We start from the raw sequence: 18294 nt of genomic DNA, 5'->3' as shown, positions 1-18294 counted from the left end.
AAACCTACAAAGTTCGTGGTTACTCACCACTTCCAGGTTTTCAAAACACAAATAAAAGGCAATGTAATTTACAATGTCAATAGCTCACTCTCGCAATTGCGAGACCTATTGCATTGCAAATGCTTGTTTTATGTATGCACTCTTTCCAAAATGTTGCCCCTTTTTTATGTTCAATGAAATACATAAGCTCCTAAAATGTTCGTTTTTTTTCTTATGCAGAATTCTTTAACTACATTTTCCGGATTATGAGCATGCTTACAGATGCTCAAAAAAGTAGGTACTTTCCAGATGACCATATGCATACACATGCTTAATATCTGTATGCTATGTTCCATAAGTGAATGTATATTGGTGCACCGTTCCTGTACAATATTCCACACACGATTCCTTAATGGAAATTTGTTGCAGTACTCATAAATGTACACTGTCCTCACCTGTACAATATCATGTGTGTTTAGTCCCTAAATCGTTGTTCCTTCTATGTTCAATATGGTTTTCTACATGCTGAGGTTTTGCCATGTTTTACAAATGGGCCAGATGACATGACCATCATCCTCAATACTCATGTATCGTATCAAAATGCTGAGCCAGTGCTCTTTGAATCTCAATGCCCTACCAGCTGGCGATCAACTGCTGTGCGATCCTTCACCAGGCTGTAGATCTGGTGCTTCATCACCACAGGGGGCAGAGAGTCCTCAAAGAGCTTGCGTGGAAACAGCGATGCGATTTGCTGTAAGGCAGCCCTTGCATCCTGCAGGCCAGCTGAAACAGAAGAGACAGGCTTTAGTATGAAGGATGATGAGGAGAGGGAGGAGGGGAATGGGGTGGACGACTCTCACCCGAGATGGTGTATACCTGGAAAGAGCGTAGGCGCCACATTCTCTTCTCCTGGGCAGCCGTTGATGGGCTCTGCCTTGCGTTTCTTCACTTTAAATGTGTCACAGATTAATTGCCGCTTTCGGTCCATGGCTGAGAAAAAGATGAATAGTACAAAAAAAAAACAATGTTCATTTGTACTACTTGGAGCACTGAAATTGTTCAGTTTTAGTTATTAAAATACATGTTATTTAGCCAATAATTAACCTTTGTCACTTTTCGTGGTACGAAAACAATGCCCTTGCAACTTGAAATTCTGAAATGGCATTTAAAATACACATATATAATATGCAACTGTAAAACTTGCTTTCACATGAAATATATAAATCAGTAAGGATACATGTTATTACTTCCAGATACCATTGATCGACCTTAGAAACCTTTCACAAAAGATTAAATGATTGTTACTGTGCTTCAAGATCGCCAATGTTAAAATATCCCTTGGTTCGACCCCATCACCTTTACACTAAACCTAAGCAATCATACATATTTAATTCAATATTATATCTTAATTAAATTAACACTCTGGGATTCCCAACATTAACAATATTACTAAACATTAAAGTTAATTAAGGAATAATATCCTCAATGAGTAATCTGACATATTACATAATTCCAAGGCTCAACCAGCTGAACTGCTGTTTGAAATTAATTTTCCTTTGTTTGCTACTGCACTGGTTTGTTTTCTAAAGAATAACACGCTGCAAGTCTTCCTTGATTACTTTTTACATTTGTACTGTGCAGGTTGAATTAACTGTGTTTAACCTTAATTTGTAGAGCTATGTTTGTAGAGTTTATGTACAAAGAACTGAAAACCAATGTAAACTATACCAACACAAATGCAATTAGAAATAAATTTAGTTACAAAAATAGTGCAACCTTTATCTGACAAATTATAAATGTTAAATAAAATAGGGAACCCAAATACATTTCGCATGCTTAGTTTATACAATGCTCATTCACGTAAATCAAACTAAAATTGTAGACAACCCCCACCAAGTGTTAAGAATTGAATTATATTAATCATAATTTTGGATCCAAAGCCTGCTCCTTCCTGCCCCCCAGCAGAAGGACCCCCCTATCAGGACCTACTTAATGGAGGCCGCAGCATGGCCGTGTCACTGGTGTGCCAAAGGCAAACCTGTCTGCAACCGTCTGCGCCTGGACCGCGCCCAGACCCAGGAACGCTGGTTCTCCTGCCACCCACAGATACTCTGCAGAAGTGTTGAGCCTTTGAACCCAACCTTCATCACACCCACCGCACAGACTGTGCAGAACCACTCCCCTGCCTCCTCCTGCTCAACGACCGATCACTCTGCTAACACGCCACACAAATCTGGGACACCATCATCACCCTCGCCCCAGATGCGGTCTTTATTACTGAAACTTGGCTCAACTCCTCCCTCACCCGTGACATAACCACTACAACGCCCAACGGATACAAGATTATACACTGGAACTGCATCAACGAACACTGAGGCGACATCGCCATCATCCACAGAGAAACCATCTGCAGCACCACCACCTCGAAGACACTACACCAATCATGGTGCATCTCAACTTCCAACTCCAAGCCGACGGATCATAAGAGGCACCCTCGCACATAGACTCCAAGGCCCATGACCCAGCTTCTGCAACGCAATTTCCGAATTCATCGCCCCCACTCGCCATCAACTCCAATCCCTGACCCGGTTTTACGTCAATAATAAGATTGACAATACGTTTGAATCTGCTTGACCACTGGCATTAGTGTCACACTTCTTGGCCCATTGATTACGGCATTATATCACGTTGATATACAAGTTATATTGAATACTTGCCCTTTGGCCAAAATAAGATGTCAACAATTGTAATACTGTTCAGTCCTGAAGATGGTCTCGTCTATGAAAAAGTAGAGACCGAAACATCGACCTACGCTTTTTCTTCTATTATTCTGTTTTAATTTTAATTAAGAAGAAAAGTGTTGACAACTGTTACAGTGAAGGCGTTTAAATCTGTACTGTTACCTTCTTGTCACATTGTTTGTATATTTTAGTATCCTTTACTGATTTGATAACATAAAATGAATATTTTTCTATACACGCCCATTTCTGCTCTAATTTTTATGTAGGCTTCTTTCATTTATGATTTTTTGCTCTGCATGATAATTAATGTTCTCTCTTGTGATTTTGACTCAATACATAAAGAAATTATACAGTGATATTAGTTATTGAAAGCTATTAATGAGAAGAGGCAATCATTTGTTTGGCCTGAAAATTCAATTGTAAAAATAATTCAACTAGATTCTAAATTAAATTCCTTAAAGGTACATTTACCCTATCACTTCTGGTGTCGGGCATTTCTTCAATAAAGATTTACCTCTTCAACTTCCACGTTTCGTCTTAAGTCTTTACAATTTTAGACACGATTGCTTTCGCCTTGACACAACGTCAGACCCGCTGCCTCTTCTGGTCTAAGCTGATTCCAGCTGTGCGACAGTCTGCCTTGTTGTTCTCGCTGTGGAAGGCGTGCACGCTCTCATTTTCATCTGGCTTTATCCTTTTCTGCTATTGTGCGCGAGATCGGAGCTTGTTGTCCTCTTGCTTTCATTTAGCTGCCATTTCCCTTCTCCTGTGTTGTTCCATTGTTGGGGTTGGAATTTGGATTGCAAAAACAAACTCTTGCAATTGGCGGTCTACCCCAGTCGACCCCAGCTCTGTTGCTTCCCCAGCCCGTCCTATGAGGAGTTCAGTAAATTGGCACTAACTGTGTCATCGGGTTCCCCCTTGGACCCACTGCCTCCTAAATTCTGGAAGGTGTTCCAAGATGAACTTTTTCAGCCCTTGCATTCCATCTGCCTCCAGTCCTTTGACACTGCAATCGTTCCCGAGTGCTGGAAGCTGGCAGTGGTGTCACCTCTTTTAAAGAAACCCACATTGGACCCTGCCTGCCTGTCTAATTATAGACCCATCTCCTTGCTGCCGTTCCCTATCAAAATCATGGAGAAGTTAGTGACCCGCGCCCTGTCCGGTTTCCTGGAAGAGAACACCTGGTTTGATGAGGCACAATTTGGCGTCCGTCCAGCACATGGGACTGAATCTGCGCTGGTGGCCGTGTTGGACAACCTTCGTTCGCGGGTTGACATGGGTCGGGCAGCCTTCTTAGTGCTGCTCGGCATGTCGGCCGCGTTCGACACGGTCTGCTACTCTACCCTCATCAGGAGACTGGAAGAGTGCGGGGTCACCGGGATGGCAAGGGATTGGTTGGTCTCTTATTTGAACAACCGACAGCAGGTGGTGGCGCTGCCCCCATTTAGATCGGAGGTGAGGAATGTGGGGGAGGGGGTACCACAGGGCTCGGCCATCAGCCCCATACTTTTCAACCTTTACCTTCGCCCTCTGGTCCATCTGATAAAATCATTCGGTATCTCAGCATTCAATTATGCTGATGATACCCAATTGGTCTTTTTACTGGAAGGAAATAACTGTCCCGTTGGAAACATTCCACCGCTATATGTCAGCTACAGCTGACTGGCTCCGATCTAACTCCCTTCAGTTAAACAGCAAAAAAATGGAGGTGCTTTACTGTTCTTCTGATAAAATACCGTGCTCACTCCCTGAAAACTTTTGGCCCTCGACCTTTCCTGAGACAGTATCAGCCGCCGAGTGTGCACGTAATTTAGGGGTTACTTTTGGGCCTAACTTGCAGCTGGATATACACGTAAATAAGACCACGGCTACGTGCATGATGCTGTTGCGCATGCTCCGTAAAGTTTTGCCCCTTTTACCTGAACAGTCTAGACCAGAAGTAGTGCGTGGGACCATCTTAAGTCGTTTAGACTATTGCAACGCTCTACTTCTGGAAGCCCCCAAAACGTTGCTATGCAAGCTGCAACTGGTGCACAACATGGCGGCCAAGCTGGCCCTCTCTCGCCCTAACTTCAGCTCCTCCGCCGCTGCTCTTCGGGACTTACATTGGCTGCCGGTCCATTTACGTGTTCAGTACAAAGCTGCCTGTCTGGTGTTCAGGGCTTTGCACGGACAGGGCCCGGTCCCACTGCAGAATATGTTTTGATGGTACTCGTCCGCGCGAGGTCTGCGCTCTTCTTCTGCGTGGTTGGTGGTAGTACCGAGATTCCAGAGAGTGAGGATGGGTGGACACTCGTTTAGTGTTGCAGCGGCTAAACTCTGGAATTCTCTGCCACTCCTTTTACGAGGTCAAAGGGGCTTTCTACCATTTAAAAAAGCGTTGAAGACCCACTTGTTCCCTAGGGCAGTTTAAGATGTTGTTTTCTGTTGCTGACAGTGATCTCAAGCGCCAGGATGCCCTTGGGGTGACAGTAAAGGGCTATACAAATATACAATACAATTCAGGGTGCTTATATTAACTGCTGCCACAAACTCCGTTCTGCTACCACCAACACTCTAAACTTGCTGCTATGGCAAGATATACAAAGCAGGGACAGATCTCAGGCAAGAACTTATCTGCAGGCAGCCTTGGGGGCCACTAACCTATCAGCGATCTGGGACATGCAACTCAGGCACAATGCGTTCAAAAAATTGGTTTGGAAAACCGTCAAATCTCTTTCACTATTAGAGGACAAAGAGACGTTTGACAAAAGAAATCATGCATGGATGATTTTAAACTCTTATAAATCCCTGACACCACAACCATACTTCAGTCAGGGTTACCCCAAGGCAATAAAACTGAAGTTCTTAAAACACAGACTAAGGGTCTTGCCCACCAGAGAGCATTTTCCACCATGGCTCAGGAGCAATGGTCATGACGCCTGCATTTTTTGCAATACAGAGAAGGGTGACATACTTCACATGACCTGTCTCTGCCAAGAGCTGCGCCCAGCCCGCCAACAGCTCTTAAAGGACCAGCTCAAGCAGATAGGAACTCGTACTAGAAGGCAAGCGGTGCTGGCTTGCCTGAACCCTGCAAACACGAAACTGAACTGCAGATATGTAAAGTTCCTTGCGATAATCGAGCAAAAACTGTCAAAAAATATTCCGAACATTGACACAGAAAATATATAGACGCTTATCAGAACTAAAGGAACATGCTCTCCTGTCTTAAAAGAAATGTTCCTGGTCATTAGATCTTTTTTTTATTGTATGCTCTTTTAATGATGACTTAATGAATCGATTTTCTTATGAGATTTTTAAAAAAAAATGTAAAATGTTTGCACTGGTTTTAAATTAACTATGCATAATAAATTTACCTTACCTTACCATTGTTGGGGTTGACTCATCTACTTCTGCTGCACAGGCATTTTTTTTCCTGCCCAGACCCAGCAATGTTCGGCTCCTCCTTCTACAGCTCCTGGGGCTGTGATCCTGCTGCACTCCTTCTCAGGCCTGACTGTACAGTTCTGAAACCACGTCAGTGGAACGCGGCGCACAACGCTGACATTTTGCTTTGGGCTACACGTTGTGTCGGCAGCCATTTCATGTAACACGCTGTGTTACCTACTTTCAAGTCTCCCCACATCAGTGATGCGCACACTTTCATGTGCATCCCCTAATTGAGGTTATTCTCTGTAACACCCTGTGTTACCAAATTTTAAGTCAATTACTCCTCTGTAATGCGCACACTCACGGCTGTTATCTTCTCGATGTGCTATTACGCTACATGCAGCCATTTTGTGGTCACCTGTCTAGAAACCGGTTCTGTGTCCTTGACAACCGGTGATTGCTTACGCTGATGCCTGTTCACGAGTGCAGCGCGCTTAAAATTATTCAAGCTGATGCACTCAGCTGTTCAGGTTGCGGCGTCCAGTGTCAATCTTATTGCTAATATGCACAGCTGCATCTTCAACCTTTCACAAGTGTGAATTCCTACAAAGTGGAAATGATTTGCTTATCCACACAGTTGTGTTCATTTTTATCTATTTCTTCATATTTATGACCATAGCTTTTTCATGTGTCGTGCACAGAAAAGATTTGTGCCCTGGTGCACACAGCTCATCACGTTCTTACACTTAGTTCTTTTCTGGCATCACAGTATTAGACAGTGTATTGCTGCTACATTGTGTTGTACATCATTTGTGTAATTTTTTTTCCTCTCTCTTTTCCTTGCTCTATCTTCTTGTTTAATGGCCTCATGGAATGTTTGAAATCTCTCCCCTCCACAACCATTTATTCCCACTTCTGGCAATTTTACTACATTGTTTAAGAGCTCGAGGAATGAAAATGTACAACTGCATCAACAAGAAACCCAGACCTGCAGACCAGGGTGATGTGTACACCAATGCTCTCGAAGATCTGTCCAACTATTTCAAACCTACTGTTTGGGTATCAGTACATAGATTTAAATGTTTTCATCATAAACAGGGAGTGGAAGAATCAGTCGAGGATTTCATAGCTGCACTAAAAAATGTAGCTTCATCTTGTCGTTTTGGCACGCTACATGATGAGTTTATCCGCAACCAAATTGTGATGAGAGCTGCAAATCGTAATATACAAGAGAAATTGTGGGCCATAAAAGAATTTTCCCTCCAAGAAGTTATTGACATTGTAAAAAGTGCAGAGTTGACTGGAAGATGCGCCAAAGCAGTCTTGTAAGAAGAAATAAACAAATCTAGTGTTGAGGAGCATTCCACAGTCGCTAAAGTCAGAAACTCTAAAACCACTACTCATTAATTTTCATCTGAAACTAGTTCTCTGAAGAAGGATTTTATTCCCAAAACAAAAATTAGAGGGGGACAGAAAATGTTTTAGATGTGGTAGCAAGTTTCACCTAGCGAATGACAAGAAATGCCCGCACTTAAACAAAAGTGTTCTAAATGTGGTATTATGGGGTCTTTTTTTTTTAATGTGTCAAAGCACATCGAAATGGAATGCCAATGTGAAATTTGTAGAAGCAGAAGATTGAAATGATTGGTATTCTTCCGATGATGATGATCTGAATCTGTTTGTCTTACATGTCGATGAGCAAATTTTCAATATGCAAGGTAAAAGCAGGAAACCTATGTGCGATTTAAAAATTGGCGTTGTTGAAGTCTCCATTGTAGAAGACTCTGGTTCACCTTATACCATTATTAACAAGAAAGTATGGTTAGAAAAATGTGTACCTGTTGTAAGAAAACATTTAGGGAATCCTGACATCTCTCCCAAGACATTCACTAGTGAACCCATTTATGTATTAGGTTACGGGGAACTGTGCTTCCAATTCAAAGGCGGGGAAATGGTATGTTTCTGCTGTTGGTCCTTCCATGCTTGGTTGGATGGATCAGGGAAAATTGGGTATAACATTAGATCACAATAGCCCGGATCCTGTGCTGTCCTTACAATCTGAAGATGAGTATCACAACATCATTGTTAAAAGGCATCCCAGAGTTCTCTCGAAAAACATAGGGAAATCAAAAGGTTACCAACACAAAATTCAACTGAAAAAATACTGTTCCATGTATTCACAAGTCCAGAAACAGTCTCTTCTTCATTAAAAGGTGAAGTAGAACTCTGCAAATTACAAAGAGCTGGTATAATTGAACCATTTGAATCAGCTGAATGGGTTGCACCCTTAGTTGATGCTAAAAAAGCTAATGGCAAACTCTGCCTATGTTTGGACCTCTGCGACCTTAATAAAAATATTCATATCGATCAGTTTCCCTTACCCAAAATCAGCTAGATGCTTTCACACACCAATGGCATCAAATGGTTTTCCACAATCGATATCTCACTGCAGCATACCATCATGTTGCACTCAACCACGACAGCAGGTGTCTCACTACCTTGGTGACACCCTTCGGTTGCTTTAGGTTCAAGAGAGTACCCTTTGGGATAGCCTTCACTGTGGCTATGTTCCAAAGATTAATGCAGGTAATCTTTAAGGATGAACCTAATCTTTTAATTTTCCAAGATGACATTACGGTCATTGGTGCCAACAGAAATGAACACAATGCCAGTTTAGCAAGAGTCTTAGAAATCCTTGCAGACAAAGGTCTCACTGTAGATATTAGCAAATGCAAATTTGCGGAGACAAGTGTCACTTATTTAGGGCATGAGATTTTTGAGGATGGCATTAAACTCAAGAGAGCTACTGTCAGCCATAAAAGAAGCTCGCTCCCCACCCTTAGAAGTAATCACAAACCCCTTGTCAAAGTTCTTACCACCAAGGGACTACAGAGTGCCTCACCTAGTCTTGCACGCATGCCTGTCAGAATGATGGATTTCAATTATGCGGTACAATATGTTCCTGGCATAAAAAATGTTGTGGCTGACTGTTTGAGTCGTTTTCCCTTACCTGATGTGGGTGAATCTACTTTGGATATCGAGTCATTCCGTTTGGCAAACATTCTGGAAGAAATTCCCTGCATTTCTCAATCCGAATGGTCATTGGCCCAAGAAGCTGTTGCAGTTTTGTGCGAAATAAGTATGTATGTCAAGGATGGTTGGCACACTAATAAATATGTCCCTACTCAGTCAGTCAGTCAAAAATCTTTTATTCGATAAATTAATATCAAAAAAAGGCACGGTACAAAAAGAAACATACATTCATAATAAAGAAACATACATTATACAGTATTAAAAACATACAATATTAGAATTAAAAACCACATAACATGATTTAATTAAAAACTAAAATTCTAGCGGTTTTAAAAATCATCACTGTTGACTTTGTCATAAAAAGGTTAAAAAACATTGTGATCCTGATATATAGTTAAGATAATATTTGACCAGTAAAGTGCAAGGTACAGTACATCATAACAATGTGTCCAATCTCTCTTTCACCATGAGTCCTTTCTTGGTGCGCACCGCAGATACCAGATAATTGGCTACATGAAAGACAATGCTAGGGTCGTTTAGCAGCTGTAAGTAAAGAAGTGCAGGTCTAACTTGCAGAAACCCTGCCTTTTTTAAGATTGGCACAAGATACTTCCTCCTTTCCACTATAAAATGCCCACAAAACATGGTAAAATGCATAGTATCTTGGATAGAAAAGCTATCACAAGAACAAGGAAGAAATTCATCAGGTTTACACCAAGATGTGTACTGACCTAAAATCAGGTGAATCGTGTTCAGGCGAAAACGAGTTAATAAAAACCTATGAAAGGGCCGGTTAACCAGAGTGAGGTAGAATTCAGGGCCCGGTGGGTTTGCGACCAAGAGATGTGCTCGGACCAAAGGTTTTATTAATTCCTTTTCCTCTCTTATTAGCGATAGCCTCGATAGCATGTCACTTTTAGTTTTAGCGATGTCAACCCGGGATATAGACTCCGGTGAAGAAAAAAGGTTGGGTCGTCCCAGAGCCCTAAAACCATTTCTAACATAAGTTAGCCACTTAATTTTATGGACGTTATCAAGTAGGAGACAATCCCTCAAAATGGCCCGATTTAGAGATAATTTGCTGTTAAGCCAAATTTTAAGCCACATAAGTAGGGGTGCCACTCGTATTGTGTCTGTTATAAAATCAGCCCCCAATTCAGAGTAGACAGAATAAGAAGGTGTTGACTGGGGTACAAACAAGACTGATCTAAGAAATTTATTTTCAGAAACCTGGAGACAGTCCATCATCCCATGTCCCCATAAGGAGCAGCCATAAGTTGCAACTGACACGCACTTGGCATTATAGATAGGCATGAGGGCTGGGATTGGCCTAGCCCCCAACCTTCTGCTAAAACTCAAAATAGCAGAAGATGTTCTTACTAGGGCACTATGGCTATTTCTTATTTGAGGGCCCCAGCTCCCTTTATCTTCAAATGTGACTCCTAAGTACGGGAATGTTGATACTCTATGCATTTCTGCCTTGCTACAATAGAAAGTTTTAGCTTTCTTGCTCCGTGAACCTTTACCCACCATCATAACTTGAGACTTTTTGGCATTTATCTTAAGGTCTAAAGATGTCATGAAACGGCCAAAAGCATCCAATAACCGCTGAAGACCCAGGCCTGTGTGGGACAAAAGCACTGTGTTGTCCGCGTACAGGAGGACAGGAACAATTGTCTCCCCTATACGCGGTGTGTCCAACGTTGCAGCCTTCAGCTCGAGTTCGAGGGCGTTGATATGAACTGTGAAGAGCAGGGGTGCCAAAATGCACCCCTGTCTCACCCCTCTTTTGGACTTGAAACGACTAGTGCGTCGCCCCCCTGATTCAACCCTGACAGAAGCCTGAAGGTCTGAGTGGAGATCAGCTAGGAGATTAGCAAGCGCACGATCAAGACCCAGATCGGCAAGGATGTGCCAGAGTTTGGTGCGGTTCACAAGGTCAAAGGCCGAAGATAGGTCCATGAACCCTAAATATAACGACCCATCTTTCGCCCTAGTATATTTGTCTATTAACATCTGCAGATTAAGGCACTGGTCCATAGTACCCCGTTTAGTTCTGAAACCGTACTGCAGATTGGATAGGAGCCCTCTATCATCGAGCCAAGCCTGAAGTCTAAGTAGGATGACCTGCCCAAAATTTTTACTGAAGAGTCAATTAAGGATATCGGACGATAACATGCTGGGTCTACCCTACTTCCCTTCTTAAAGACGGGGATAATTACGGACTCCTTCCAGGAAGCTGGAATACTGTTTTTTGTTATGGCATTAAAAACACCACACAGCACCCTCGACCAAAGCTTTGTGTCCGTTTTAAAAAAGTCCGCTGGAACTCCGTCCGGCCCAGGGGCCTTATTTTTTAAAGTCTGGTCAATAGCAATTTCAACTTCCGAAGCCTCAAAAACGACACCCTGAATCTCCTTAGAGAAGGAAAGACTATCTACCAAATCATCAACAAGGTTGCTCGAGTATATCGTCTCAAAGTGAATAATCCATTCACTATCCGAGATGTTTAATTCAAGGGAAGCCTGATTCTTATCTGAGAAAAAAGGCTAGTTAACAACCCTCCAAAAATCAGCACTATTTTTAACAATCTCAGGGTCAGACAGTTCTGACCAGGCTAATTCCCTGATCTCCTTCTTTCTATTCTCTATAGCTTTCTTATACGACGATCTGAATATGGATATTAATGAACGGTCTTTAGGGACAGCTTTAAGGGCCTTAAGCAAATCGGCGTGAGCTCTTGAACACGCGTGATCAAACCACTTTTTCTCTCTTGGCTTTGACGTTTTTTTATTATTTGTCAGGCTAGTGTCAATAGAGTTACAGATGTTTCTAAAGGCAGACATTACTTGGTCATTTGCCGCCCCCGAGTCCAGTCAAGTTAAAACATCATTTTCAGTACTGTCAAGGACCGCATGAAGAACATCCTCAGGAACAACAGAAGACCACTTGAGTCTGCGACCCTGATCCTTTAGCGCCACATCCTGACCTCCATTCCCATTTAGCCCACAGTGAGTTAAAAAGGCAGTTGACAATACCTCCACTACTACGGGGTTATGATCACTAAATACTGAGACCATAGCACCGTAGTGAACCACCCTTTCTAAAATCTGACAAGACATAAATATATAAATCGATTACAGTACCGTCGCCATTACCCTTAAAGGTAGGAGTTCTATTATCTAATTCCCCACAACTAGACTCGTACAAGTTCCAGGCATTCAAATAAGTCAAGGGTTTCCCCCCTAGTAGAGTGCTCAAAGTGTGTTAATGAAGAGTACGGAGGCCCCTCTTCTAAAGAACCTGTACATGTCTGGGTGCAGGGATGGATATTAAAGTCACCTAGAAGAATGACTGCGAACTCCTTAACCTTGGTTCTATAGACTGACAAAAAAGAATCAATAATATCTAAATTCTGCCTAGTATCATCATTAGGGCTAGAAATTATAAAAATTAATAAACAAAACATTTGAAAAAGAAGGGGGATTAAGTTCAACAATCAAGCAATTTTGAGAACCAGAATTGTGCTGAGTTAACACCCCTTTTAAAGATGTTTTAAACAAAATTAACAGGCCCCCCTTTGGTCTGCCAGCCCCACCACTGGACGCAGGCACAGAAAAGTGTGTATAACCATCCAAGGAGAAACTATTCAAAGGGTCCCAAGTTTCCTGAAGTGCAATAATGTCAAAGGTCTTCATTAAATTAATCCAATCATTAATCCCGGCCTTGGCCCTAATACCGGCAATGTTCCAAGTTGTTATACGGCAACATGCACTTTGGGAAGCCTCAATAGTAGGCAGTCAATCGTTTTCACTTAAGGATGATAGAGGTGCAAATCGATTAAACAAGGGCACAAATGGCAGTGCTTGAGGATTAGGTCTACACAGGTTGTAACAATATGAATCCATGTTCATGGATGGTTGAGGAGCCTGTGGTAAACCCGGAAAAAAGGCCTGTCTGTTTGAGGGATAAGTAGGAGTATGATGACCAACATGAGAGTTAGAAGTAGGAGTCATGCTCAGGTGGTTATAAAAATACCCCAACGGGCGTACACTTATATTATCCTCAGTGACCGGTAAGGAAGCCGCCCTTAATAGTACGTGCTGCGGGTGTCTTAAGTTTACAATAACGCCTCTGCAGGTTTTTCTTGAGGTACCAATCCATTCAACTCTGCGCACTGACACTATGTCATTGCAGAAAGCCATGGGAAACCCACAATGCTTGTTTAACCAAGCAAGAACTTTGTTTCCTAAAGAAATGGTTAACTCTTCCTGGGCTTCAAATGAGTTTGGGTCTACAGTCGGGACGTTTGTCAGGACCACAATATATGGTGCACAATCAGGAGGTAGGTTCACTACAGGCTTTTTCCTCCCCATTGACCCTCCGTATTATTTACGCCAATCTTATTGGCATCTAATGGCTTCAGTGGGGTAGGAACTACAATATCAGGTATTAATAGAGGTTGGGCGGAGCTTACGGGAATGATAGATGGCCCCGTGGGTGTACCTTTAGCCCGCTTACTGCCCCCCTACTATTAATTAATCCAGGAGCCACTGCTGTAGCTACTCTGGCAGATGTACCCGAGCCTGCAGTCTGGGGCATCTTCGTCCATGACAAATGTGTGGACAAAAGACACACGAGTCTGGAAACCTCTTTTGAGACTTGGTCTAATTTATGGTCAACCCCCTTCGCTACAACACCCTCAGGGATGGCATTTTGATGTGTATTTGTGATATTTTCAGCAGCTGCTTGCGCTGAAGGGGAGAAGAGTGAGCTTAGTCTGGCTACTTCTTGTGACACCATATCAATCAATCAATCACTGACATTTATAGAGCGCACTACATACCCGTAGGGTCTCAAGACGCTGGGGGTGGGGGGGGTGGGGGGGTTGCCGCTACTACTTTTGCCATTTAGGGTTTAATCATAGACTCTAGTTTAGCGGACAGCATGTCTACAAGAAGTTGAAGATGGTCACCATTTACAGCTTCATTGGATCCCCCCATACTAATGTCATTTGTTGCCTCCTCCCGGACTGACAGAGAGCTTGCAGTATTCTTGGTCTTACGTTGCCCCCCACGTTTGTTAGTCAGTCTTCTACAAGCCCTAGCTGAACGGCGGGCAACGGGTGGAACAACAGTGGGAGAAGGTGGCGATGCGTCAATATTGACAGAAATGTCCGCCAATGTAGAGGCAAAATCCAAATCCAAATCCAAATCTGGCGCTACAGAGGGGAGGGGGGGGGGGGGGGGGGGCAGATAGAGCTCCTTCATTCATAACTATATCCTTAGGGTTATCTAAGACAACAACAACAGGATCGACAGCAAGCGAAGGAGAAGAGGGAGGGCTAATCCGACTCAGCGACTGGCGGCGGTCAGGAGTAAATTTTTGTGACCATTTTAACCATATAGTTATCCATAGTCCCAGCTAGTACAGGCGTTTTACCAGAACGCAATTTGGCCATTTAATCGATTGACAGTATCACCACTAGAATGTGAGAAAGTGAGGCACTCACTACAGGACGAATCACTTCTGTGTCCGTTATCCGATCAGCCAGGTGTCGTGGCCCTGCCCTGCCTCTTCCTGCCCCGGATGGCCACAGACGGCCCTGCCCTTGTCCCGGGCTTCTCCCGGCCGCTCCCGCGACGCGAAGCGCTGATCTTTATGCGCCTCCTGGCGCGGTTTCACCCAGCGCAGCTTCCGGCCGCTAAGGCTGCTGGGCAATGAAGTCCCCCGGCGCTGCCTTCCTCTGTGCAGCGCTCGGCCGTCAGGGAAAGTGTCCAACTACGGCGGAGCTCACCGGCAACAACAAGGTGAGGGCACAACAAACACCCCCAAGCAGGATTCTTACTGCTCCCTACTCATTTGCGTACTTTCTGGAAGTTGAGAAATTAATTGTCAAGAGAAGGAGGTCTTATTTTAAGAAGCGTAAAAGTAATACCCCAAGTTTGCCTGTGGCTAAAAATTATTGATATTTGCCATGGAGGACACTTAGGCATTGATAAGACAATAAGTAAGTTAAAAAAAAACTTTTACTGGTGGCCAGGGTTAGACCTTGAAATTGAAAGGTAAGGGATGGTTCTGCATGTGAAAAGTTCCAACGCACTTTTAGACCACCTTTGCAACCTCTTTCCAGCCCCAATGCATTGAACAAGATTGGGTACGGACGTTTTTGTCCCCATTTGGGAGAATGGTGAACAGTTGTACCTGATCGTTTTAGCGGACCACTTTTCCAAATGGCCAGAGGTGAAAATTGTACGTAAATCCAATATGAAGACCATCATCAATTTTTTGCAAAAGCTATTTTGAGGGAAGGATCACTTAAGTGCATAGTGAGCGACAATGGTCCCCAATATGTCTCTGATGAGTTCAAGAATTTTACAAGGGATAACGGTATCACTCACAAGACCATCTCCCTGTACCACATAGCTGGTAATGGTACTGTAGAAAGATTAAATCGAGTCATTATAGGTATTGTCCAAGTCACCAACCACAATATTCTTTCTTGGAGGCAAGAATTGATAAACAATCTCTAGGCTTTCCAGGTTACACCTGGCAAATCCACTGGTTTAAGCCCCTTCGTGTTATTGAGAGGTAGGACCCCTATCACCAAGGATAATGTGGGGTGGTTGTTAGCATCTAAGGTAGCATCTTGATCTCCAGAGGGGGTTAAGAAGAAACTCCTACACTCTCAAATCACTAGTAAGAAATACTATGATTCCAAACATGGGTGCAAAGCTCCTAGCCTTCGTATAGGTGACAATGTCAGAGTAAAAAAAAAAAGTGGTTTTGAAAAAAAAAAAAAAGGAAGAAGGACAGAGTCATTTTTCACAGCCCTGAGAAAATATTCTGCAATTTGGCTGAGACTGAGGATGATATATACTGCATGACCCAGTTGCTTGGAGAGATAAAAATATGCAAAACTAGGATGATGAGACTGTTGAACAATACTGTTCCTTTCACAATGTCCCTCACGGGGAGGAAGGAAACACGAGAGAGCCCCTTGTGAGTAAGCGAGGAAGGGAGGCCAGACTATCCGCGAAGTTGCGAGATTTTGATTGTGAGTAGCCTCCTGCCTTTTCTCCTTCTTCCTTAAGCAATTGTTGCATTGATTTATTTGTATATTTCCAATATTGTTATTTCACTGTTTTTCCCCTTCCTGCACTCTCCCCTCCTCATTATACCCCCTGTCACCATTTTCACTGTGCTTAATTACTTGTATTTTCTACCTGTTCTCACTGGTACATTGTACTTTATTGTTGATAAAAAGGAGATGTGTTGTGTTGTACTCTGTGCCTCGCACACTTCCCTGCTGCATGCATTTGCCCATGGTTCTGTGATGTCCACTGGTTCTTGAATGGAACCTTGGGAACGGACAACGGTTGGGGAGACAGTGGAGGCTTACTTCTTCAACTGAGACTACAAGCCCTTCCGGTGTCAGGGCATTTCTTCAATAAAGACTTACCTCTTCAACTTCCTTGTTACGTCTGAAGTCTTTACAAAGAGAAAAATATACTTTTTGGGATAGTGCCCATGCTCTGAATTAACTAGGAAGATTCACCTACGGCATTACATCAAAAACAAAACAAAAAATACAGTGGGGCCAAGCAAAAATTATGTGTGTTCACATGTAGAGACAAAACCAACGTCAACACCCCCATAAAAATCACTAGAGCAACCATCGGTAAAATAGACTCTCATGTTCAAAGTCCATTGCACTTTGCAAAAGCCCATGTGAGGCGAAAGTCCAAAAATAACTAACAGATGGGCTTCATATTACACACCTAACTGAAATATAAGACCAGGCTATTCTTAAATAACCCATCAACCAAAATATGACAATTATAGGCATAGTGGTTGCACGTTGAAGAATATCGTTTTTAATTGGCCTTTGGGGGGGGGGGGGTATACGCCCTGACATCTGGTGTAGAACGGTCCCAATACGAATCTATGAGACTATCTCCATTACACAGACGAAAAAGTGATAGGAATTTGGCAGGGCAATAGTCCGTATAATCGATCTGTGGGGTGGGTCGAGAGTCCTTAAAGCACTGCCTATCTGGCCTTAATAATCTGAAGAAAATGTTTTTAAAGTCAATGTTTAATATGTATGCTATACATATGGTTGTGTCGGCATATCTTTTAACCCTTCAATTACTTTCTAATCAAGATGTTTCCGCTTTGGTACATTGGTAGTAATTAACTGTACTTGTGTAGATTGTGTACGTAAGGGTCCATCAGCCTCATAACATTAATTTGTATTTTAACTTACTAATTAATAATATCCCGTGTGTATTTGTTTTATGATATATTGTAATAACGATACACTGTCGAATACACTAATACATTTTACTACTTAAATAGTTCGAACAGGGCGGGGTAGTTATGCTTATCCATAGACACATGTATATTAGTGTTTTAACACTGTTTTGGTACACTTTTAAGTTTAAATAATGTAAATCTACTACTGAGATCACAAACTTTTATTGTTTCAAAGAATAATGTTAAACTCGTTCAACACCTGAAAGCATTTTCATATTGTAAACACTCGTCGGGTGTTATGCATATATTTCACAAATAAATACATTATTTAAAGGGTCTGAACCTCAAGTTTAGTCATTTTGAGTCAAAACTTTCCACATTCATCCCGCCATACAAACGCCGATAAGGAGACCTCAAACAGTACCTGCATTTCAGAGCCGGACCACCCCCACGGCAATTCTACCAGGTTGTCTATGAGCAGCTGTTTGCAGTCAACCGACTCCTAGTACCCAGCTGACTGACTGAGCCTGGCTGGGACGTTGGTGTGATTACACCAGAAGCATTCCGAGCGGATGTGACGTCAGCGTGTAGTTGCGTGATGGGTGATTGGCTGTAAACCTGGCGTGAGTGACCATAAACCTGGCGTGAGTGACCATCCAGCAAAGTGCACGCCGTCAGCTTGGGTTGCTGCGGTGCAATGTGGCATGTAGTACTCAAAAACGATTGATTTAGTTGTACCTATTGTTTAGTTCTAATGAAGCACATTATAAGCGCGGTAAGTTTTCCGCAGGGTGAATTTCTAACTAAACCATGCGACCCTAAAACGGCGGCAGAGTCTGTTCAGTGAAGTAGACGGTTCTAAAATACAGGGCAATATTTTAGAATGGCGAGGGTGGTCTTAGAGCTG

At 42.8% G+C, this 18294-nt stretch overlaps 1 protein-coding gene across 2 annotated transcripts in view; it reads right to left on the bottom strand.

Moving 5' to 3' along the window:
* The window catches only part of WHR1 (winged helix repair factor 1), a 37594-nt gene extending 19486 nt beyond the window's left edge, over positions 1-18108 (bottom strand). Inside the window, exons 1-3 of one of the 2 annotated variants that reach the window (XM_086924557.1) lie at positions 17812-18108; positions 856-969; positions 617-762 (exon numbers count right to left, since the gene is read on the bottom strand). In XM_086924557.1, the coding sequence (XP_086780683.1) occupies positions 617-762; positions 856-967 (258 nt within the window). In that variant the 5' untranslated portion in view covers positions 968-969; positions 17812-18108. Of the gene's footprint in view, positions 1-616; positions 763-855; positions 970-9105; positions 9281-17811 lie in introns of those variants that run through there. The other variant, XM_086924556.1, reaches the window with a different exon arrangement.
* Between the last annotated feature and the right edge of the window lie 186 nt (positions 18109-18294).

This window comes from Lissotriton vulgaris, chromosome 5 (assembly GCF_964263255.1).
Source record: "Lissotriton vulgaris chromosome 5, aLisVul1.2, whole genome shotgun sequence".
NCBI classification, from domain to species: domain Eukaryota; kingdom Metazoa; phylum Chordata; class Amphibia; order Caudata; family Salamandridae; genus Lissotriton; species Lissotriton vulgaris.
This window is presented reverse-complemented; position numbering and strand designations above follow the sequence as displayed.